Source organism: Panthera leo, chromosome C2 (genome assembly GCF_018350215.1).
Source record: "Panthera leo isolate Ple1 chromosome C2, P.leo_Ple1_pat1.1, whole genome shotgun sequence".
NCBI classification, from domain to species: Eukaryota; Metazoa; Chordata; class Mammalia; order Carnivora; family Felidae; genus Panthera; species Panthera leo.
In genome coordinates, this window is record NC_056687.1 from 1,672,369 (window position 1) to 1,697,305 (window position 24,937).

At 61.8% G+C, this 24,937-nt stretch overlaps 1 protein-coding gene across 1 annotated transcript in view; it reads right to left on the reverse strand.

Annotated features, from left to right (window-relative positions):
* Positions 1–2,074: 2,074 nt before the first annotated feature.
* The window catches only part of SLX9 (SLX9 ribosome biogenesis factor), a 36,025-nt gene continuing 13,162 nt past the window's right edge, over positions 2,075–24,937 (reverse strand). The window contains exons 3-6 of the mRNA XM_042955992.1: positions 15,422–15,490; positions 9,284–9,434; positions 4,596–4,667; positions 2,075–3,433 (exon numbers count right to left, since the gene is read on the reverse strand). Of these exons, the coding sequence (XP_042811926.1) occupies positions 3,310–3,433; positions 4,596–4,667; positions 9,284–9,434; positions 15,422–15,490 (416 nt within the window). The 3' untranslated portion in view covers positions 2,075–3,309. The remainder of the gene's footprint in view (positions 3,434–4,595; positions 4,668–9,283; positions 9,435–15,421; positions 15,491–24,937) is intronic.

Sequence of the window (24,937 nt, forward strand, 5' to 3'; positions counted from 1 at the left end):
CCCCGGAGCAGGCAAGCAGGGTTGCAAAGAAGGCACAGTGAGGGACACGGAGGGGATGTGCTGTGGGCACTTGTGAGTCGGGGTCCCGAGGAACCCCCCCCCCCCCCCCCCCGCTGGACACCACGTGTAGACCCTGGGCTTAGTCACCTGGGCCCACACAGGCCCACCATGTCCTGCCCCTCACGCATCCACTCATTCATTCATTCATTCATCCGATGTGCTGCCACCAGGCTGCGCAGCCCCGGGTGCCGCCGACCCAAGCGGTCAGAGCAAACGCTGCCCTGGAGTTTCGATCCCCGGGAAAGAAAGCACAGAGGACACGAGGGGGAAACATGGGGCAGGGCACGTGCAGGAAGGGAGAACGCAGGGTGGCGCGGGGTGGCGTGGCGTGGAGGGGGACCCTCTCCACCACATAAGGAAGCCCAGCCCGCACACAGCTCCTGCTCAGAGCTCTGCTGTCCCCTCTCCTGTGTCAACACCCCGCCCCAGTCTCCCCACGCCCAGCGCTCCCCCGCCCCACCTCACGAGCGGTGTTGGACTCTGGACGTGCACCCTCTATTCAGCTGGGGGTTCTGAGAACCCTGGTGCCCAGACCAGCCTCCTGGCCGAGTGCACCTCCACAGATGCACGTCTTCCTGGAACCTCAGAACGTAACTGTATTTGGAAATGGAATCTGTGCAATGAGTTAATTAAGCTGAGATCATACTGGAGGAGGGTGGGCCCCGACCCACGGGTGCATGTGAAGGCAGAGACAAGGAGAGTCCCCGGGCGGCCAACCAGCCTAAAGACGCCGGAGTCACTGGCAAGCCGCAGATACCGGAAAAGGCAAAGAAGTCCCCCCACGTGGAGGTCTCTGGAGCAGCATGGCCCTGCCAGCACCGACCCGACTTCCAGCCTCCCAGGAGAGAATACGCTTCTGGAGCTTGAAGTCACGTGTCTGGTAATCTGTTACCTAGGAAACAAATTCAGTGGGTGCCTCAGGCAAGAGCCCCGCCTGGCCCAGACTTGTGGGGAAAACACACGGCTGTATGTGTTTGGGGAATGTTCGTTATTCGGCGATCAGAGCAGTTGGTAACTGATACACATGTCCACCAAAAGAATGGGACAGCATCCGTAGCAACAAGAAGGGAAGAGAAGGAGGGGGGTGTTTAACAGGGAAGGCAGATCCAGGTGGGTCACGGGAGTGCAAAAGGGGGTCTTGAAGATTTCTGGCTGGGGGCCAGGGGAGGTAACGGTCCCTTGGCCTCCTCACCAGGAAAGCTTCAGAGGTGAGCCTGGGGACAGGGCAGGCAGGGCCCATCAGGGAAAAGGGACAGTCAGGGGCTTGGAGAGGAGCCCTTGGACTCAGAGGGACCTGGCCTGCAACGGGCTCACTGCTCCAGCCTGGCACGGTGCTTCGGCGGCATGTTCTCTGTCCCCTCCCCCACTGGTTCTGGTGCTGTGCACCTGGACAATAGGCACGGGGGGTAGGGACACCGGCCAGCTCTGTGGGGCCCACGGTGCGCCTAGTTGGGGACGTAGTCCCCAGCCAGCGCTCCGCGAGGGCCCTGAAGGCAGGTCCCAGAGCCGTCGGCCCACGCGCCCGAAGCGCACAGGGTTTAAGATGCACAACCAGTACTGGTCTATTCCGTGTCTCCACCTAAAGTCACCACCCAGTAACTCACGCCCATTGCACACACGGCAGAGCGGTGGCTGGAAGCTTCCCGTCCCGCTCAGGTCAGGCGTCCGGCCACACCCGGGGGGCCACATCTGGGGGGCACACACGGGACTGGAGCTCCCGTTTCCAACCCCACGAGCCCCAGATCATCTGAGCAGCAGCCGTCATTGGGGTCCGGTACTCTGCTCTGGAGGGGGACATGTCCCCACACGTTTGAGGTTTCTCAGCCCATTTCCTTGGGGTGAGTCCTGAGGTCGGCAGAAGGGGCAGCCCTCCCAGCCTCCCTCCGCCTCTCCCTTACCCACAGCTCGTGCTCTCAGAGCGGCCGAGGGGAAGGGCCTGATAAGGGCACGAGGGGGTGAGCAGGCCCAGCCGTGGTCAGACGGGGCTTGCTGCGGGACCAGGAAGGAGATTTTCTCCTCAGACAACACTTAAGAGCCTTGCGGCCACTGTCACCAAACGCAGACAACACAGAAAGGCGTGATGGGGAAACGCCCAGGCATCTGCACCGTCTCCCGGGCGGCCAGTGCCCTACTCCGTTTTTCCCAGCAGTTATTTTATTGCAGAAACAAGTTTGTCACAAATACCACTTTGTAAACAGCTTGTCTCACGTATGGAGAACTGGTTTCTGTGCTGAGAACAAGACCGTACCGTCCCTTAGGGCCTGGCGGTCCTGGCGACATGGCCACGCTGACCTCTGGCTGAGGGGACTCGGCTGCCACCTGCAGCCTCTGTGGTCTTATCTGTCCCTTCTGTGTCCCGTCCCCGTGATGTGTCCACACCGTGTGCTCTTGTGCGGAGAAGGGGTCCAGGATCCGATTCCATTCAGCCATCCGTTCCTGGACAGGCTCGGCGGACACTGCTGAGGTGTCTGTGAGTCGTGAGCACGGCGGCCACGCCACTAGAGGTCAGGGACAGATCAGCCACAGGACCCAGAGTGCCTGGCGCCCGGACGCAGAGGCAGCACGCCCAGGCTATTGCCCGCCTGTGAGGGGCGCTGGTACCCAGGCCCGTCCTGGGCCCAGAGCTGCCGCCGTGGGGGCCCAGGCCTCTGAGCCGCACATCCACGAGCTCGGGGCCTCTGGCCGGAAAAGCAGCCCCCTCCACATCCTCGAATCAAGGGTTTAAGTCTGATTTCCCACAGTCCGGCCTCCAACCCCGGGCTTCTCACAATAAATACCCATCCTGCTCCCGGGTCAGCCGCCGCAGGGCGGGACCAGGCCTCCTCCCAGCGTCCAGGCTGACGGACAGCAGCGGCCCTGCTCCCCTTAACCACAAGAGCAGGTGGAGGGGAGCAACCTGGGCTCGGGGCCACAGCGGGGAGAGGGCCGGGGGAGCGGCACGGAGACAAAACGGGAGAAGCAGACAGGAGATGTTCCATCCGAGCCCCCGGGAACCGGGAGGGCGGCAAGCGCCCCCCAAGCACGGAACAACGTGGCCGCGTCTCAGGATCCTGACGCCTGCCGGGCGGTAGGTCGTGCCATCCCGGTCGGCCAGCCCAGAAAAGCCCAAGAGCAGCCTGGAAGGAAGCCCGCAGGCCCACTGCCCGAGGTCACGCCACAGCTCATCCTCACGGTGGGCACTGCCGCCGGGTTCAAGGCGATGACAGCAGGGGCGGGTCCTCGGGGCTCACGGCACACCTCCGGACCGGGTCAGAGCTGGCCGCCGCCGTGCAGCTGCATCTGCTGGGCCAGCTGCTGCCCGACGGCCAGCAGGGGGCTGGCCCTGTAGGACGGACTGGCCAGCAGCTCCTGAAACCGGGCCCTTTCTTCCTCACTGAAAGAACGGAGATCAGAGCGGGTCAGCAAACCCCCCCACGCCTCGGTGTGGGGTGTTAGGAACAGGCGTCGGCACCGCCTCCCCTCAGCCACCCCACACTCAGGCACCTGGGGTGGGGCTGGACACTGGAGCGGGCGGGCCAGGCCAGGGGTTACCCCGGGACAGAGCACCTGGGGCCTAAGGGTCACCACGGGGAGGTGGTGGGGGGGGGGGGGGGGGACGGGGCGGCGCTAGGAGGGACTGTACGTGCCCATGGGTCCGGGACACCGGCCCCTCCTCCAGGGAGTGGGCTCTGGGCCCCCATCCCAGCCTTCGTGGGGAGCTGCTACTCAAAGCAGGAGGAAGCTGACAAACGTGGGGAGGCAGAGCCTGCCCGCGGCCTGCACAGGCGGCCTTACATAAGAGGCGCCCTCCCCCTCCCCGCAGCTCTGCCGAATCGGCAGTCACAGTCACGGAGGGGCGGGAGCTCCGCACCCGCCAGCCCGAGACTGGCCCTTCTCGCAGAGGGCGCCATGGCGACAGAGCTGCGATGGGAGACGGGACGGCTTCCTCCGGGGGTGGGGGTCCGGGGCCCCCCGAGTCCAGGTGGTGGCTGCCGCTCTCCCCCCCGCCGGTCTCTGAGCCCAGCCAGCCGCTCTCAGATGCGCCAGGGCCAGCTCGAGTCTGGTGGGCACCCCTGGGGGACGTCACCTCTGCACGGAAACTAAGGGGACCCGGTCCGAAACCTCAGGATGGCAGTTCCAGAAGCAGTCTGGGCAGGGGGGGAATGTGCCACAGCAGGAGCCGCCCGGCCTAGGGCAGGTGGGGGCAGGACAGGCAAGGCCAAACCTCAAGGTGCCTTCCTGGCTGTCGTCAGGGAGACCGTCCCCTCTGGACCGACTGCCCCAGCCAGGTGTCCGCTCCCGATGCCCGGGATGGCCGGGGGCTCTGGGCTCCAACGAGGACCCCCTAAGAGCTGGCAGCGCTGGTTCTGGTAGCTTCCGCTCCCTTTGCTGCCCACGGAAAGGGCTCCCCGGCCCAGCTGGAAACAGGCTGCTGCACGCCAAGCGGTCCGCGGTGCCCGAGCGGACCCGGGCTGGACGCCGGACAGCACGGGGGGCATGACGGGAGGAGAGGGGTGGGAGCGGCGGAGCCCCATTCGGGAGTGGGCCCTACTCACAGGAGCTGGAGCCTCTGCGCGGCACTCATGCGGCTCAACTCGGCGGGCCGGGGCCTCCTGCTCACCCTCACCCTGTTGGGGACACAGAGAAGCAGGTCAGCGCGGGCGGCCTGGACCCCTTCTCACCGTGGGGCTCCCCACAGGACCCAGCGCAGCCCACCTCCCTGGGGAGCCGGTACCAAGAGACACGTCTACGTGGCGGGCGGCAAGAAGGGCGAGAAAACCAGAGCCCAGAGCCAACACCTAAATTTAGCGTCTAGACCAGAAGGCCTCATTCTTTATTCATGTTTTCTGATAAAATATGAATGAAAGACCTGTCTCCTGAGTCCCAGAGAGCACCTGCACCCGCCTCTCCTCTCGCTCACGCTGACTCGAGCGCCCGCTCTCAGGCAGGGCCGCCAAGACGGCCACGTGCATCCCCAAGGGCCCGTCCCAGACTCCGAGCCTACGGCCAGGCTTTCCCGAGTCACCCTCCGCCCCAGGCCACCTCGGCTCTGCTCCTCTCGCTGCTGACCCTGCGTTCACCCAGGAGCTGGCCCCTCGCAGAACGGGCTGGCATCCCAGGCCTTGGGCCCCCCCCCCACTGGCCCCCCCCACCCGTCTATAAAATAGTAAAATCCACTGATGCTTCCCACAGCCCTCCAGCTCTGTCAGCAGAGACACATCTGGGAGTCCCCTCGGTGCCCGTGGGCCAGGTGACCCCCTAGCAAGGTGGGAGGCCAAGATGGCCACCGAGCCTCAGGGCACGGCTAGGACCCTGGTAAGCAGCTCCCGGGGGGAGGCTCCCGTCCTGCGGACAAAGGCAGACAGGGTGAATCCCCAAGGCCATCGGGGTGAGCAGACCCAACACCCCAGCACAAACCCAGCCAACCCCTCAGTCCTGTCCCCTCTGTCCAGACAGGTCCGGGCCTTGGTCTGCTTTGAAATGACCAAGGCAGAGAGCTCGTAGAAGGGCAGACGCTCACTCATGGCGTCCGAGCTTGGTTCTGGCTGCAGACCGAGCAGGGCAGATGGTGGCTGGACTGAGACCACCCCCCACCCCCGGCGGGAATGCTGTGCGGCTCAGAGCACACAGCCTGCTCGCTGCTCAGGTACCCGCACAGGTGACCCCAGCCTCACCAGCACTGCAGGCAGTGGCTCTGGACAACGGCTGACCCAGGACAAACCTTGGGAAAACCACTGTAGCCCTGAAGCCTCAGTTTCCCTGTCAAACAGGCAAATGCTTTCCTGGCAAACTCTGGGTAGCCAGGCCCGCAGTCCCAAGGCAGGTGACCCCCGGCACTGGTGTCCGCCCTTACCGCTGCCACTCCCCTGCCACTCCCCTGCCACGGGTGAGCCCACAGGGCACGCCCGGCCCCCAGGGGCCTCGGAAACCAAGTGTGTGGAAGAAACCCCAAACGACGCCAGTGGGAACACGCAGACTCCTGCGTAAACCCACAGCCCAGCAGGCAAACCCGAGTCCGCCCGGGGGGGGCCCCAGCGGAGCCGTGTTGCCGCCTCTAGCCAGCTCTCCAGCAGCAGCCACCGGCCCGGGGCCGCCCCGGGGTAGTGGCGGCAGCGGCCTCAAGACGTGGCCAAGGCCACCCGGACCCCACGGAGTCCCGCGGATGGGCGGCCTCGCCCCTGTGCCCGCTGGCCCGGTGGCTCGGCTGCATGGGGCTCCCCACCCGGTTCGTCAGAACGGAAAAGACGACCTTCACCTGACACTCTCTTGTCCAGAAGACTGAATTCTAGAGAAGCTAACCTTCCCGAGGAGCAGCAGGACTGTCTACCGTCCGCATGCTGGCTCGTGTCAGGAGCCCTCTGTGGCGCCCATGCAGATGGAGGCTGGGACACGGCCAGGGGCAGGCACGCTCCAAAAGCCCCGAGCCCCGGGCTCCCTGCCGCCATCGCCCCGGGAGGCCACATCACGGATGTGGAACAAGCTTGGAGCGGCCCGGGGCCTCGGTCAGGGTGTCCCGGTGGGTGCCTGGGGACCCCTGCGTTCAGGTCTGGGTGTCCAGGGTGCCAAGGCCATCCCCACAGCACGTCCTGTCCAACCCGGACTCTGGGGCTTGCCCAGGGGGTGGGGACAACAGCAGTCACGGAGCCATCTATGCCGTCCACACCCTCTGAAGTCACCCACTGGGGGGACCTAACCCCAGCGGCACAGCCTCCTCCCGGGCTCCGAGGAATCCGGCCACGGAAGGCCAGGAAGAGGCCCGGACGCTTCCCGTGATGAATGCTGATGGGCTGGGCCTGCTCTTGGCAAGATGGGGCTGGGGGCTCCCGGCCAGGCACAACCGGGCGGGAGGGAGTACAGGGACCCAAGGCAAAGCTTGCGGCTGCGGGCGGGGGGGGGGGGGGGGGGGGGGGGTGAGCGCCATCACCTGCGCACGCCAGACAGCGCCCCCATCCCGCCCCCATCGGGAGAGGCACGCAGAGCCCTCCTGAGCCCTGCCCCACGGGCCTCTCCCTTGGCTGACCTTGGCCCGGACCCTTTCGCCGTGACAGGCCAAGAGCAGGAACCTGACAGCCCTCAGGGAGTTCTGAGTGCCAGGGAATTGCTGAGCCCAAGAGCGGTCCTGAGGTCCCCAGACTTGAGCCAGTGTCAGGAGTGAGGACGCTATTAGGGCGCCTGGCTGGCTCAGTCAGTGCAGTGTGCAACTCCGGATCTTGGGGTTGGGGGCTTGAGCCCCACACTGCATGTGGAGGTTACTTTAAGAAACAAAAAACGAAGTCCTGTAAACTGTCCCTGCAACTTCACAGGAACACACTGGGGTGTGCACGCAGACAGATTTCCTCGTTCTAGCAGCAAGACGGACGGCAGCCCCTGGCAGAAAGGCTGACTCCAGGGCCGGGAGGAAATGCCCCAGGTGAGCCCGGAGCACGTGTAGACCCAGACAGGAAGGAAGTGCCCGAACAACACAACGCCACCTCCATGGGCGTGTCAGGGGGCACACAGGAGCCACCCGAAGGGGCTCCCAGCGGCCAGAGCCGGATCGGTCCCAGCGAGAGGGAGGGCGTGTTGGGTGACAGCCCACGGTGCAAAACACACACGCACGCGTCCAGACTGACATCGGCAGACGATGCAGGCACGCTCTGGTGCGCAGACTGAATTTCTTCTCCGGAGGAGGATCCCACGTCGTCTACGCGGCTGCTCCGTCCCCGGGGGGCCGAGCCCACCTCCCCACTCCTCGGGCGCGGGCTCCGCGCGGCGACTCCCTTCCGCGGGGGGCGGTGCGGGGAAGGGAAGGAGTCGCGTGGATGGGGACAGCCGGCAGACGCACCTCCGCCGGGTGACCACGGCCAACATCAGCGGTGACAGGCCGTGCCGATGGCACCCGCCCGGGCCGGGTGGGAAGAGGCAGGCGCTTCCCCCCAACAAGCCGCCACCCCAGTCCAGTCACGAGACGCCATCATGCCGCTCCCACTGGGGGACATGCCCCCCGATCCCTGACCCGTCCTCCTCGACACCGTCAGGGTCATCAGAGACACTGTCACAGCCCAGAGGAGAAGCAGAGGGATGGGATCAAGGTCACGTGGTGTCCTGGACGGGGGCCCCAGGAAGGAAGAAGGACATCAGGGGAAACTGAGGAAACCCGAATAAACTATGGGGTTTATCCAATGGCTATTTTAAGTGTATCACTTATATATCAATATTGGTGTTTTGATTGTGTCCAAGGCACCACGTAAGAAGCTATTAACTGGGAAGCCGGGCGTGAGGGACGGGGGAAGTCTCGGTCTCATCTCATCACTCTTCGGTAAACCTAAAACCGTTTCAAGATAACATTTATTCAAACAAACACACAATTCCCTGGTGTCAAGACACACCTGAGGAGGGACCGTGACCCCCCAGACCAGCCGGGGACCTTCCTACACCCAGAGGGCTGAAAACAATGTCAGCCACAGCAGCCGAGGCCACACGTGCTCCCCGCCGGGCCGCCGGCCGGGTGTTGGTGCAACTCCCCGCACCCGGGGTGAGCACACATTTCAGATGAGAAAACTCAACGCGGGGGAAGGACGCGTGACTGGGGCCACGTTTGTTATCAAGAACCAGGGTGAGGTTTGCATCTCGGGCCATCAGCTGTGACGGCCACCCGACTCCTTGCCGGACAGAATGCTCTAGATGCTTCCATCCCAGGAGGCGGCCTGGGAGCTTCCGGCTCTGCAGCCGAGTGGCCCTGAGCACACGGCCTGACACCCCCCACCCTCAAGCCTGTGAGCGGGGAGGGGACAGCAGAGGGACTGGCTTCTCTAGAGCACGCACAGCAGGGCGGCAGGAAGCGCTACCAGGACGTGTGTGTCTCGGACGGGGTACCAGAAGCAGGGGGCACGGTGCCAGGCTGCGTCTCTGGGGAGCGAAGCAGAGGGCACACGGGGAACAGAGCCCAGCAGCGGTACAGGAAGGACCCCCCACCCCCCCACCCCCCCCCCCGCCATGCAGCAGCCCTCCCGGCGAAGCCGCTCTGAGGCCCAAACGGCCGGCAGGCGCCCCTCCTCGACGTGCTGGCCAAGGGAGGCCCCACCACCTGCGGACCTCGCGGCTGGGTCCGTGGAAGCAAGGGTTTCCGCATCAACAACCGGGCCAGGCCCCTCTGGGGCCTTTGCCTGCCTACCCCTCCCCTCCGCCGTTTCTTCTCCCGCTCCGACCCCCGGCCCGGCCTCGCAGCCTCAAGTTCCCGAGGCAGCCGCACACGGACGCTCACCCTGCAGAACGCGGCCGCCGGCCACCGGCCTCCAGCTCCAGCAGCTCAGGGAGGGCGTCTTTCAGGGGCTGCAGGTCCCCCACCACCACCGTGGCCCTCCGTCTCCGCTCTGCCTTGCGCTTCTGCTCGGCCAGCTTTATGGCTTCGATCTCTGGGGAAGAGGAGACGTGAGGTCAGTGAGAGAAGCAGAGAATGAAGAACGGGCAGCTTCCTTCCTGCCGGCACCCTGTCCCAGAGGCACACTTCCTAATGGCAGAATGACGAGAGTGAGCCGCAGGCACGGAGGCCTTCTCCTTCTGGAAAGGGACACTAGCACGGCGGCCTGTGCCTTTTGGGGGCAGGAGCAGGGATGTGCGGTCAGAAGTGGGCAAACGGACGAGGATTTAAACAGCGAGTCACCGACGGCAGGGCCACATCTCCTGTGCTCTCCAAGCGCCTCCTGGGACCGGGAGGGAGGAAGTGCGTCCCCACGTAGGGGAGTTGATATTGTGGGGCCCCAGGAAGCCTCTGCACAGAAGTCGTTTCTAGAAACTGCAAGCACCCGCCTACCAGGGACAAGCCCTAAGGGAGGCTCCATCCACAGACACAGGAGCCGGCCCCCTCCGAGCCCACGGCACTAGGGCGGCGCCGCGCACCCCGAAGTCCCTCGGCTGTCCGGGGCCAGCTCTGAAGAGCCCGCCCCACCTGCTCCAAAGTCAGAGACACGCAAGCTGCCCCCAACCAGGCTCCCAGAGAGCCCAGGGGCCCCTGGGGAGTGAGGCTGCTCTCCCTGGCCCCAAGAGCCGGGCTCCGGGGGACAAGGATGGCCGCCCCTCAACGCCCCGGACCGTCAGGACCACAAGGGGACAGGTCGGTGCTTCCCATCCTGCCAGGGAGAGGATAAACAATTTACTGAGGTCCCATCAAACCAGGCGCCGCTTCTCCGGGAGGCAAACATCCTAGGACGGCTGCAAAGGCCAGGGCGGGCGTGCTGACAGACCGGCGCCGGGACCGAGGGCAGCAAAGCACAGGCCCAAGGCTCCGGGGAAGACACCTACACACGGCTGCACAGACGTTAGCAAATCCGAGTGGAAGTGCTTTAAATTAGTAACACGTGTTAACTAGCTGGAGCGTGTCCAAGGCACACAAGGATGATTCGACGCAGGGACGTCTGCCGGGGGGTCTGCAGCGGTCTGCTTCAACAGAAAGGCCACCATCGCTATAAGAAATGCCAAAAGGAAGATGCAAGAACTTACTATCCTGGGGACACCTGGGCGGCTCAGTCGGTTAAGCGTCCGACTTCAGCTCAGGTCACGATCTCACAGTGTGTGGGTTCAAGCCCCACGTCGGGCTCTGTGCCGGCAGCTCATAGCCTGGAGCCTGCTTCCGATTCTGTGTCTCCCTCTCTCTCTCTGCCCCTCCCCCGTTCACTCTCTCCCTTTTTCTCGAAAATAACATTAAAAGGTTTTTTTAAATTAAACAAAAAAGAACTATCGGCTCACCATAAAAGTTATAATAGAGCCATGAACGGAAGGACATTCTCTAATTTGGCAGGAGATTATCTACCAGAAACCTCATATTCTCTGGCAAAACATCAGAAGCCCCCACTCCAACCCGTCATGCACCTAGGGAGGGTGGGCAGCAGTGAGAACCCATAGGGCAGAGCTCAGCCGGCCCAATCAAGCCACCACAAAGCTGACAACAGACTCAAACTTCAACAGCATTTTTAACTGAACCTATGAAACTAATTCCAAATCTTATTCTAAAAAAAAATTTTTTTTTAATGTTTATTTATTTTTCAGACAGACAGAGACAGAATGCAAGTGGGTTAGGGGCAGAGAGAGGGAGACACAGAATCCAAAGCAGGCTCCAGGCCCCGAGCTGTCAGCACAGAGCCCGACGCGGGGCTCGAACTCACCAGCTTTGAGATCATGACCTGAGCCGAAGTTGGACGCCCAACCGACTGAGCCACCCAGGCGCCCCCCAGATCTTTTTTTTTTTTTTTAATTTTAAGAGAGACAGAGAGAGAGCAAGTGTGCACACTCACACAAACAGTTGAGGGGCAGAGAGAGACAGAAAGAAAATCCCAAGCAGCCTCAGCGTGGAGCCCAATGCAGGGCTTGATCTCAACCAGGAGATCATGACCTGAGCCAAAATCAGGAGTCGGATGCTCAACCAACTGAGCAACCCAGGCACCCCCAAATCTCGTTTTTAAAAGAACTGAATGGTAAGAGTAGCCAAAACGTTTTTTAGAAGAACAAGCAACAAGACAGTGGGCCTCCTGGACACTGAAGCAAACTGTGAAGTGACAGAAATCCCAACAGTGTGGCGTCACCGGGCAGGTGTGAAGGGCAGCCTTCCACCTGCTGTCCCAAAACTAAGCAACAATGAAACACGACAAATAAACAGAAACGTAAAGCCAGAAAACACAGGCGCCAGGCACTGATGTGCACGCGTGCACGCACATACACACGCACGAACACACACACACACACCCCAGGTAAATACAAAAAGGTGTGCGACTTTAATCTTGCACCACCAGCCGGCGGTTACCCCTGTATGGAACTTGGCAGTGAATGCGGTCTTCGGCTTTGCCCGTGTTACCTAAACGGTTCTGTAACTTTTTTACGTGGGGCTGAAACATTACCTTATCCTCAGATTTGGGTGCCCTCTCATTCCAGCCCGGGGGCTCAGGGAGTGAGAACAGTGAATTTAAGGGGGTGTCAGTTCCGTGCCAACCGGCTCAGCACAGGCGCTCCAGGCTGGCAGCTCTTGGCAGGGGCGACCTCGCCGCCGTCCCCACGGTCCCCGCCCGGCTGGCTCTCCCCTGCTTCTGCACTGAGCCCCAGAGTCGCTCCCGTCTCCCAGCCAGAGACGGGGCCGCACAGGGAGGGAGGCAGAGGTGCCTCCCTCCCACCTGGAGTGTCCTCCGAGGCCTGGACCCTGCATGCCCTCTTCTGGCATCGAAGCCACCCTTCTTCCTTCCAGGCAGGTAGGTAGCGGCCTCCCCTCCCCCCACGGGCTCCGCCATCTTTCTACCTAGGCTGGAAACAGCCCCCTTGGCGGATTTCTCTCCAAGGAAACCCTTCCGGGGGTGCTGGGACCCGACAGACCACACACTGACGCTTGTCCCCAGGAACAATCTCACGGCTGGCCCACTTACAAGCAAAGAGAGACAGGGAAAGGTCCATTCTACCAACTATGTGGTCTAGAGCAGCAGGTTCTGAGTGTTTTGGGGGTAGGTAGGAGGCTCCTCCTGCCCCTACGGCTCCCCCTCGGCTGGCTCTGGAAGGTTCCCAGAGACTGACACTCCTTTATCCTAAATGGTTTAATTTAAAACTAGCCTGATGGGGCACCTGGGTGGCTCAGTCGGTTGAGCAGCCGACTCTTGGTTTTGGCTCAGATCACTCAGGGTCATGGGATCGAGCTCCGCACTGGGCTCCGCGCTGAGTGGAGCCTGCTTGAGATTCCCTCTCTCTCTGCCCCTCGCATGCACGCTCTCTCTCTAAAATAAAAATTTTTAAATCACTGGGGCACCTGGGTGGCTCAGTCGGTTAAGTGTCCGACTCGATTTTGGCTCAGGTCACGACCTCATAATTCGGTGGGTTCGAGTAACGTGGAGCCTGTGTGGGATTCATTCTCTCTCTCTCTCTCTCTCTCTCTCTCTCTCTCTGCCCCTCCCCCACTCGCCCAGTCTGTCTCTCAAATCAATAAACTTGTCAGGAGAATGAACAGGAAAGTCACAGTCTGGAAGAAAATCTGCAACACGTGTACATGACCCAGGGCTGGCCTCCCGGACGTAAGAACAATTCTTGGAGCTCAGGAAGAGAAGGCAAAGAGCCTCACGAAACCACACACGACCGGACATGCCGTGCAAGCGGGAGTGGCCGGTGAAACGCCCGGTGGCGGTAACGAGCGCCAACGCCACGAGGAGCGGCTGACACCCTGCCTGGCACTCGGATGCCGCCGCGCCCTGGCAGAGCCGTGGCGCAGGCGGAACGCGCCTCCGCGGCCGGCGGGAGCATAGATGTACAACCACTCTAGGAAACGTCTGGCAGCTGCTTCTTAAACTAAACATACACCTGCCCTATGACCCCGCGTTCCATTCCCAACTACTCATCCCAGAGAAATGAAAACATATTCCACAAAAAGACCTGTGAAGAATGTTCACAGCCTTTTTCACGGTAGCTAAAAAGAGAAAAAGACCAGGTGTCCATCCGTAGGAAAGTGGGCAGCAAAGAGTACATCCAGATAAAGAAATCCTTCTCGGCGACAGAAGGGCACGGGCCATAGCTGCGCTCAGCAGAGAGGACTCTCAAAAACACCACGTGAAGCAAAGAAATCCAGACACGAAAAGAGTACGTCCTACGAGATTCCACGTACGTGACGTCTAGAGCAGTAAAATCTAGGGAGACTCACAAGAAATGACACAGGGGTCACCTGCAGGGTAGTCGAGAATGCGGAGCGAGGGGACTGCGTGGGAAGGCGCACGGGGACTCGCCGGCGACGGTGGCCTTCTGTGTCTCAAAGGGACTCTGGTTGCACACGTGTGCGCATTGGTCACAAATCGCTGCCTGGCCCTTCACTGCACCCAATTTCACCTCAAAATAAAAATGAAAACCCATCAACAGACGCTGAACCGTAGAACTATTTGGGAGAAAGTGTGCTGACGTCTGCCACTCAGGAACGTGCACAGAATGCGGGTGGTGGACAGACGGACAGAAACGGACAGACGAGCAGACGTGGGAAAGAAGTGGTGTCCACGTAAAACCGAGGTGGTGGTTTCAGGTTTCCCCGTAACATTCCCCCTGCTCCCGCGTGACATTTTTCATGACACAATACTAGGTAAGACCGAGTGGGGTGACGTGGGCACCGCCACAGCCCGCCGTTCCTGAACAAAACTGTGAGACAGAAGAGCTAAGTAACTCAAACTCAAAGAAAGAAAGAACAGCGTGTTAGAACGACAAGAACTGAGAATTTAGACCCAGAGAAAGTGGAAGAAACAAGTGAATACGGGAACCGACTCCTGGGACGGAAGAGATCGGAGACGGGAGCAAACACAGGACAGCGACCAGGGGCTCTGATGACGAGGGGCCCGCAGCCCTTCGCTAGTGAGGGCAGAGATCGGACTGGAGAAGATGTTTCACGGGAAACTACAGGTGGCCAAGACCGACCCAAGCAGTGAGACGAAGACACCAACCAGCGCGGGAAGAAAATTTTAAACATCAGCTCAACGCTGCAGCCCAGACACGTGCAGGGTCCCGGTGGCCGCCGTCTATCAGTTTTCCAAATCTAGTACACAGAGGACATTCTGTACGTCTCCGTGCCAGGAACCGTGACAAAGAAAATCAATGAATGAATCACTTCCTTAAGGAACTTCCCCAAAGTGACCAAAAAGTAAAATAATTGTGGGAGAAACAGGCAAATTTCCCTAGAAAATTTAAGAAGTATATTTTCTTTAAAACCTTCCAGGAGGGGCGCCTGCGTGGCTCAGTCTGTTAAGCATCCAACCCTTGATTTCGGCTCAAGCCCTGATCCCAGGGTCAAGGGCCCAAGCCCCACTTCAGGGTCCGCAGTGACAGCACAGAGTCTGCTCCGCCCTGCTCTGCCTCTCTCTCCCTGCCCCTCCCCCGCGCACGTGTGTGTCCAGACACACGCGCTCGCTCTCTAAAGAAACAAAAGATACTTCCAGCGAAAACGAATTTTAACCACGAGAGAATACACAGGGTATCACAAATGATTTTCAAAAGTCAACAGAATCACACTCGAAAGGTGCGATAAGAAACAAATTGCAAAGCAATCCTCACAAGAAAACCTTCAGAAGAGCATCAGTGAGCACTCGGCACCACGAAAAGTAACCCCGTCTTCCAAAAGGCGACCGGTGGGCAGAGAGACACCGGGTGCGGCGAGGCGGCCGCTGGAGGCCCTCAGAGAGAAGGACCGCGCGGCCGCGGCCCGCAGAAAAGTCCGGAAGGTCACCACTGGCGGGAAGGTGACCTCACGGACACCCTGAGTGGCTCTGAGGTGACACACTCACGACACGTGGGATCGCTTGCGTGCTGACGAGCCGACGCCGCGAGGAGCCCAGAGCGGCAGGTGCAGGGACGACGGGGACCGTCTGGGGGGGGCGTCAAGCCGGGAGGCGAGGGAGGTACTTACTCTGCAGCCACCTCTCACGCCTCAGCTTCAGCTTCTCCTTCTTGGGCAAAATGACCCGGGCGTCCGCACCTGGGGACAGAGCACATGGGGTGAGTGGAGCGCGTGTCGGGAGGGAGCCCTGCAGCAGTGTCCTTCTGAGGCCGCAGGCGGGCCTCACCAGCGAACCCTCCCTCCCTGACTCCGGGATGGCCTCCAGGACGGGCCACCGTGTGGCCGTGAGGCCCAGAGATGCCACACAGCTCACGAGCAGACACGCACTTTCTGGCTAGGCAGAAGCCTGTGCCCCCGAGCCGCACGGGCCCCGCCGTTTGGAATTTCCCTGCACAGGCGCTGCTCAAAGCCAAGGGGTCTCAGGGGAGTCCAGTCTAGGCAAGAGGTGGTCCCACATCTTGTCACCAAATCCGGCCACCGTAGTGAGAAAAACCCACTTCTCTTCACACGGCGCCTCCTCTGGGGGCCAGCTGTCCCCTCCCCTGCACTCGCTCCTGCTCCCCCAGCTCCGGGCCTGCCGGCTGTCCCACCACATGAAGACTTCGCCCAGCCTGGCCTCCCCTCCCTCGTCCCCCAGGAGGGCCTGCACATCCCCATTCTGTGGGCTATACTGTGTCCCCCAAATTCACGTGTTCAAGTCTTAATCCCCAGGACCTCAGAATGCACCTGTATTTGAAGACACATCTTTAATGAGGCGACTGAGGGAGAAGGTACGGTGGCCCCAGTCCAACGTGCCTGGTGTCCTCCTAGGAGATCAGGACACAGACAAGCACAGGGACGATGACGAGAAGACTCGAGAAAGATGGCCGTCTGTGCGCCCAGGACAGGGGTCCCGGGGGGAGCCAGCCCTCCCAGCATCTCAACCTCCACACTGCGAGGGAGTAGATGCTCGGCATCTGGGCGGCCTGGGTGTGGTGTCTGCTCCAGCCGTCGGAGCCACCCGCGCGGCCTCCTTCTCGGGAACAACGCAAAGCACCGCGTTGCCACCACCAGCCGTGCGGGAGGCCCGCCTGCCCACGCCCCCCAGGAGCTGCGGAGCCAGCCCTGGAGTTGCCAGGTGCCCAGGCGGGGGCAGGACGGCCCACGAAGGAAGGGGGCAGAGCTGTGACACTCCTTCACTAATTGCCTGAAGAAACCTGCTGCCCTTTAGGGCACATCTCTGGCAGCAACCCTACGAACGGGCCCCGTTTCAAGGACAGAAAACCCAGGCTCAGAGGAAGGCTCACAGAACTATGAGTGCGACCGGAAGGGAGCGTGACAGCTGAGCCCATCGGGCCAGCACCCCGGGGACCACAGTCCTGGAGGGTCCCGGAGACACAAGACTGGAATAAACCCTGAGCCACATGGGCACAGGTGAAGCTTCGCAGAGAGCTCAGATATCACACACGGCCCTGGCTGCAGGACACGAGGCTTCCCGGGTCCGTCTTGCTGACCCCAGGGAGGCCCTCTCCTCCTCGGCAGGTGGACGGGATGGGGGCAAGACAGAGGAGCCCCTGCCCCCAAAGCTACATGCGGGGGGGGGGGGGATGGGGGGTGGTGGCAGAGCTGACGCCACTGGGGCCTGTGCCACGCTGACCAGACGTGGACTCCCAGCTAGACGAAGATGGCCAGCCCGTGTCGGCGAAAGCCACGTGTAGCCCCGAGGGTGTGCCTGCTGGCGTGTCAGGTGGGGCTGGGACTCCCGTTCTCCGGGTCCTTCCTTCTCTAAGGGCAGGAAATGGGCGGGGCCGGGACTTAACCTGGGTCGCAGGACACCCCCCAGAGGAGGGACCTCTCACTGGGTACCGAGCCCCTCAGCCTCCGCATCCTCAAGTGAACAGTGGGGCGAAGAGCAGGTAACTCTCGGCACGATCCGTAGATTTACGACACAAAGCCCGAGAGATGGTTGTCGCCCTTTTGAAACTCTTCCGACCAGGGAGGGGAGGGCTGCCTGACCTGGGGGCAGCAGCAAAGCGCCACTGCCAGGCTCCGGGAGCAGAGAGGACGCAGCCTGCCGGCTCTCTGCCCCACGGCAGGGCTGTGGCGTGTGGGAACGTGGGCTGGAGGGCGCCGGGCCAGGCAACGCCCCACGCTGCAGCCAGGGTCTCTGCCTCGGGCCTGCTCTAAACACAGAGCGGCCTCCAGGCTGGCTCCACTGCCTTGGCCTCAACAGGCCTCCCCAGGGACAACGCGGCGGAGCCCGGGGCCTGTTCCACACGGGGCCGGTGCCGTGGGACACGCACATCTCCCAATTTATCTCCACTCCATGCAGATTTTCCTGCTATGACAGCAGATCCCTGATGCCACTGCCACAACAATCCGGAAACAAGTTCCGTCAGACAGACTTGTCACCTCAGGAACGTGCACAAACCCTGTAGCCCGAGATTCCCGGGAGAATTTAATCCCTTCTCCAAGACTAAGACCCTGCACGCCGTGGCCCTGTGTCGAAACTCCCGGACGTGCTGGAGCTGACCTACTTTTCTCTTCACCGCCCTGACCCCTTACTCCCCTGGGGAGCAGAGGCCCCGTGACTCGTCAGTCACCCTCAGCAGCTCAGAATGGGGTGGGTGTGAGAGGGTGAACAGAGGGGCTGCACGGTGTGGACGCCCAGGACCAACACCGCTCCAACCAGCAACCCCCACCCGTGTTGCGCCCGGCACCGCACCCACCATGGGGTCCGGCCGCCAGGCGCGAGCCTGATGCGAGGCAGGGAGGGCATCTGTGCAGCCTCGTGCAGGCGTCAGGGGCCTCTGAGGGTGGGGGGTAAGACGTCCACACGTCCCACTGACATGTCAAGCCACAAACGGGGTAATGACGGTGCCCACTGTGGGGTCAGGGGGCATCTGTTTGGGGCATGAGCCTGGGCAGCGGAGGCCAAGTGACCCGCACATCCAACAGGCGAAGGCAAGAGGGCGGCCTCCCAAGGAAGCATCTGACGGCGGGGCACGTAGGCAGCTCGCCCTCAAAGGCTCAGGGAGACACCTTCCCCACGCTCCTACAACTTGCTATAATTTGAAGTAACTTCAAAATAAAAACAAGTCTACGACCAGGGAGGACTGACTAACTCGTGGCCACGCTGCATCGGGGCCCCCACCCTGCTCTGCCCCAGGAGCCTCCGCCCGGCGGCCCGTCCCCACGCACTGGGGAAACGGGAACCAGACACACGGGCCCTGTGAGACGGCCGAGCGTGTGGGCAGTGAGGTCCCACAGAAGCCACCCGGAAGCACTGGCAGAGGGCCCCACGCGCCCAGGAGGGACACGGATGCTGCCACACTGGGCACGGGCGGCAGGGACCGGGACAGGCGCCACAAGCCCTGCTCACCTCAGTGTCCCTGCCGGGCCCCCCCACCCAGGGCATCCGGAGGGTTCCAGAAGCCCAGACCCCCAAGGACCGGGCAAAGTCCGCGTTCTGCACTGCGGCTACAGCCTGGACCGAGACCGATAAGAGGGAGGGCGCGGGGGCCGGTGGGCCAGGCGGACGGGCCCTGAGGAGAAGCCGCGAAAGCACAGGCTTCACAGAGAAGGTGGGATCTGGGGCGTCAGGGCTGCCTGCGCAGCCAGAGCCCGAGACCGGGCGAGGCAAGACGGCTGCCCAGGTGCACCTCGGGGTCCCTGGACGCGGTCGGAGCCGGAGCGGAGGCCACCTTGGAGGGTGTCTCTCGGGACTGTAGGAAGAGAGACAGGTCCTGGCAGGGGCGGGGGACCTGGCTCCGTGCCAGCCTTGTTAACGGAGATTCTCAAACACACGCAGGGGAGGGACACTGCGGAGAACCACGAGCGCTCCAGCTGCCCCCACTCCCAGCCACCTCGGTCACTTACGGCAAACCCCAGACACACCCTCTCCGGCAGCGGCTCTGACCCCTGCGCCCAGGTCCCTGCGGTCGGTGTCTGCCCATCAGAGTGTCCCCGGGGCCTGAGCCAACAGCTGTGGAAGGGGATGCCCCTGAACACTGGCACCACGGTCCGTGGGGGACACACCCCAGGAGAATGGGCTGAGATGGGTCTGAGGATGCCCAGGGGGACACAGAGGTGGCCTGTCCGGTCCACTAACCCCTGAAGCCCTCACCGCTCTCCAGTCCTAGCACCAAGCCCCTGCCACGGCCCCACACCGGGATCCCCTGGGCTCAACGCTGGACAGGCCACCCCCACCCCTCTGGGTAAGGACACCTCTTCCAGGCGGACGGGAATCCCAGTCAGGCCAACGGTGGCCCCACGGCATTGCCGAACTGGGTTCTCCTTAAGGACGCACTGACAAGGCCTCTGCCACAGGGGCCAGCGACCCGGGGCACCAGTTCACACCCCCTAGGAACTCCTGCTCCAGATAGAGCCCCAGAGAGCCCCCCAGGGTCTGCTCTGCTCTGGCTCACGGTTACCCCCACCTCACCTCTGTCAGCCTCACTCCTGTGCCGGCGGAGGTTAGAGGGTGAGGCCCTACGGCTGTGCTGTTTCACTGAGGGAGACGCTGAAGCCCAGGGGCAGGGCCTGCCCTGAACCACGCGGAGAGAGCCCGACGAGCACGTGCCGTACCAAGGCCAACAGGCCCGAGTGCGGCATGGGCGTGGGTGGCCCCGGTTCTGATCCTCGGGACGGAGTAAGCAGACCAAACCTCCAGTCGCCTTCTCCGTGCAGAAGCTCTCTGTGACCCACGACGGCAGAAACACCAGCCTCAGGAAAAGGGGGCTGGGTGCGATCACGCCGGCCTCTCTGGTGTCCATTAGGGGGGTTAAAAGTACCGCATGCAAACCTGGGCCCCAGTCCCTTCCAGAGCCACGATCCTGGGTGTGCCCTGACCTCCAGAACCACCTCCGCCAGAGTCAATGCTACAGCTGCCTCTCCGAGGGGGAGAGGTGTCCAGCAGCATCTCTGACGCGTGACAAAGGGACAGCAACTGCACACTCTGGGGCGCGTCGCCCCAGCCTGAGTGCCCACCCGAGCTCACTCTGGCAGGTGCCAAGAACACCAAGGCTTGGGAGGCCTGGCTGGCCCAGGGTGTCCCCGGGACCCAGTGAGCGGTTCACACCCATCCCAAGGCTCAGAGCAATTCTCCGGAACCTAAAAACAATACTGACAACAACCAACCCACCGACCATGCTGAGCACAGGAGGCCTCCTGGCCAGGCGGGTCGCCTCCCCAGCCTCAAGGCAGCAACCTCAGGTACAGACACCATGACTGCGGGCGTCCCGGAGAGAAAGCGCGGGCACAAACACAGGGACAGGCTGCTCTGACGGGAAAGGCTGACGGTAAGACGCACCCTCCTCTGGCAAGACACGGCTCTTTGGGGGAGCGACACAGCAGTCTCCTCGTCTGTAAGAGGGGAACCACCTCTGCGGCACACCGGCCTCGTGGGGGCCAAGTACAAAGTCAACAGAGCTCAGCGAGGAACCGGTGTGGCCGGCCCAGCCACACCCACACGCCTGCACCCCAGTGGCCCGCCTCCGACACAGCCTGCTGCCCGTGCGGGACGTGCGGAAGACGGGCCCTGGGCTCCTGGTGTTGAGTCCGGGGAGGACACGGTTGATGCGTTATCACAGGGCTTCTGCTCTCATGGAATTGGGAGGAGAGTCAATACATAATTAGTTCTCCTGTAAATGACATCAAGAAGCTATTCTCACGGCACCAATGAACGTGTGCAAACGCTCGGGCACAGGCAGCTGCAGGTGTCAGAACCGCTTCCGAGGCAGGTCGGTGAGACTAACCCCGTGGACAAGGCCATCTCGGGACACCGACACTCCCACCACACCTAAGACACAGATTTGGGGGAAATAAAGTGGGAATCGGTCCCGTCCCTCCGTACATCAAAATAAGGTCCCAAGTGATTAAATATATAAATAAAAAACAAAACCATAAAAGTACTGCAAAAGACACAAACGACTACAAAACACAAAGAAAACACCGATTTGACTACATACAAATTAAAAACTTCTGCAACAAATTATGTGAACAAACTCAAAAGGCATGACTGACAGGGGACACCTATACGTAACAAAACAGGCCTCTTCCCTCCTATGTAAATAGCTCTCCTGAATCAATAAAAAAGACAAACAGCCTAAAGAATAAGGTGCAGGAAGAGGCTGCTTATACGGAAACGTGGCTAATGGAACTTCTAAGGAAGCGCACGGTTTACAAACCTGCCCCCACTGCTCCCCCTTCACGTGAGCAGAGACTTAAGTCAGCACCAGCCGGCTCCAACCGGAGGCAGAGGCCCACTCGGGTGCCAAGCAGGAGCTCCCACGGGGCGGCGTCTTGAGAAAGCCATGAGGCGACGTCTACGGACGTTCATTGTCTTATAGGCTCCTTGTGTCCGATCCCCAGTCACCCCAGTCAGAGGCAGCACCAACACCTGGGGCCACGCGCAGGGCCTTGGGATGCAGACCCGGGAGCAAAGGGGCTATGTAGCTCCCAAAACTGGTCACTGGTTTTTTAAATGTCTGTGCATCTGACTCAGCAATTCCACTGCTACATTTTTGTCTACAAAGACATTCACCGGCACCCAAAGATGGGGGACCCGACATCCCCTCACATGACAACCCCAAGAGCCTTGCAGAGGAGCGAGGTCGCCTCATGCTGATGGGCAACCATGCCCGGCACTCAGTGAAGTGAGGGGCCGGGGCCGGCCATGCGTGCACACAGGGTGGAAACAAAGCCTGCGGTGGGGACGGCCGCGGGGAGTCCCCGCACTGAGTCTCCACACTAGCGTGTGCCATGCTCCCAACCCACTAGGGAGGGCAGTGGCATGACACCTACTCTAGGAAGGGAGCCACTGGTGGGCGAGCGCCGTGGGCTCTCCCAGAGGGAGGGGACTGGCCCAGCACCAGGCAGCCAGAGATGCAGCCACGCAGGGAAGGCCCGTGCTCCGCAGCACGGCAAGGCTGGGGCAGGTGGTCACCTATGGATGGTGCAGCTAGATTTCCTTCCCTTCCTTTCTCTCTTTTCTTCATGACTTACACTGCACCCCCATAAGGAGACAGACTTTAAAAAAAAAAAAAAACAGCAAAGATACCAAAAAAAATTGGGGACAAATTGCTCTAATCAAAGACAAAGTGTGGGGAGCAGAGTGGCAAGATTATTAACCAAAGAGGCCGCGTCAACATATTTACAAAAGCACACCCACCAAGTTTTACTGCTAAAGCACCCTTTTTGTTAATGAAAAACCTCTCCCGTGATGAACTCCCAGAGGCCACAAACAGTTGTATACATCAAAAGGGCAGATTCAACACCCTTAGGACCAACTTCTAACATAAAGACGCAGGATAACCTGGCTGTCCCTGCTTTCAGAACTGAAGACCGATGGGCAGCCGGTGGTTTCGGTTCTGCAGCCGCAAAGGGGGCCCCGCCAGCCCGCCGGGCGGGACCAGGACCCAGGGGCAGAGGGGCTGGGGCTGTCTTGCCGTGTTCTCCTCGGGGCAGACTGTCCCACCCCCGGCGTGACCAGAGTACCTCCTGGCTGCTCTCCCGCAACCCCTCACCTCTGCCAAGCTGGCCCATCTCCATCACCAACTCCAGGCCACTGGCAGGAGGAAGCAGGTGGGGGAAACCCTCCAGATAACAAGGCACCAGAGGGACAGTGCGCAGGACGGCTGTATTCCAAGTATGGAGGCAAACAGCTCACAGCCACGGCCCCTTTCTCTCAGGGAAGGAGGCCTACAGACAGCACCCCTACAGTCCAACCTGTGCCAGGCGGTGCCTCCGCCCTGGGACGCTCAGGCCGAGGTCAGTCTCCCTCAGGCAGGGGCTGGAGAGAGGGGACATCGGGCGAGCTGCCCCGAGGGCCACCCAAGCAGCGTGCACACAACATGCTCTGGCCTCCCCTCCACGGTGTACCAGGCACCAGCATGATCCTGAAGTGGGGCAAGGACAGGCCCTGCTGGGGGCTCCCCGCCAGAGACCGCACGCGCCCTCCCTGACCGCGGCCACCACCGAGCCCGCACAGCAGACGGGGGGAAGTCACGGGCAGACAGACAAGCGCAGGCCACGCTCAGGTTCAGCCGTCCCACGTTTATGTGACAGGGCCTCCCTCTGAGCGGTAGGGACGTGAGGACCCATCAACTGGGAAGAGGCCAGGAGGCCCCACCTCACAGATTTTGCCGAGCACCCTGCGGTGGGCCATGGAAAACAGCAGACAGGGTGCAGGTGCCCAAAGGGAGGCGGCTGCCGGGCCCGCGGGCACTGAGCCCCGATAGCACAGGACCATGTGAAGGAATGGCCTCCTCGCAGCCACCAAGGACACGAGTGACAGCACACGGCCACGGCGGGGGCTGCTGCCGGGCTCCACGTGCAGCAGAAAGGCGCCGAGAACCTCAAATAGCTCCCTGCCACCGCGTCCAGAGGGCCGGGGTTAGAAACAGCAGCCACGTGATCAGCAGCATCTCCCAACCCGCCCTCTCCAGCCCCTGACACAGCTGTACCCCAGGGGGAGCGGCACCCTTTGTGACCCAATGACCCCCACATGGCCATACAACTCCACACGCCCGATCGGGTCCAAAGACCACCGCTGGTGGGCAGCACTGTAAAGACAGCAGCCCTCTGCGGAAGGAAGGTTCTGGAGTGGCGGGAGAGGAGCGAAGGCTCTCAGGAGCACCCAAGGACCTGCCTGCAACTGGGCCCAGCTCTGCTGACGAAGAGCCCCAGGACACAATTCCAGAAATCCCCACGCCCACGGCAGACAGCCCTGAGGGGCACCATCCCTCCACACAGGCTGGCCGCCTCTCTGCATGGCCAGGAAGGCCTCCCGCTTGTGTGCGGACAACCGGACAAAGGCATCCCGCCAACCTCACAGGGGGCACCCAGGACCATCCCCAGATGGACATTCCCCCAGGAAGCCTGCCCCGCGAGGTGGGGACCCTGTCCGGACAAAGAGCAGCAAGGCAAGCTCGGCCGAGGGGCCCGCTGGCCCCTTCCTGACATGGGCCAGGCAACATCAGCTCTAACCAAGTCAGTCTGTGTGCATGGGGAGGTCACTCAGGGAGGTCACAAATGCAACACCCCACACGGGGACAGAGGGACAGCGGTCCCTGGCGGCAGATGTAGACTTGAGTCTTTCCTGTAATACACGGTACTTTTCCGATCACGAAGCGCTACCTTTCACAAAAGCAGTTTCAGGGGGAAGCCAGCCCCTACCTTCCAACCCTCGGCCAGGGCTCGGCACGGACGCTCGGTGTGGACTCGGGGCATCCGTTCACGCGCCGGCCCGGCTTCCGTGGAGCCAACGGCTCGAAGAACAGGACGAAGGAGCGCCATCCACAGCCCGGCCCCTCCTGCTCCCCTCAGACCCCAGAGCAGGCCCAGATCTGCTTCCTCCCCCCACCTCTCATTGCCCCCGCCTCCGGTGCATGGAGAGGTCCACTGCAGCAAGACGCTGGCCCCCGAACGGCTGCACCCCACCACCCGCCCACGTGTCTAAGAAGTCCTAAGAAGGTTCAATCCAACAAGCTACTTCGGTCTGATGAACACTCAGCCCGCCATGCTGCCAACGGGCGCCACTACCACAGGCTCCAGGAGAGAGGAGGCAGGGTCACCATGAGCCTCCTTGTCACCTGCGGGGGCCAC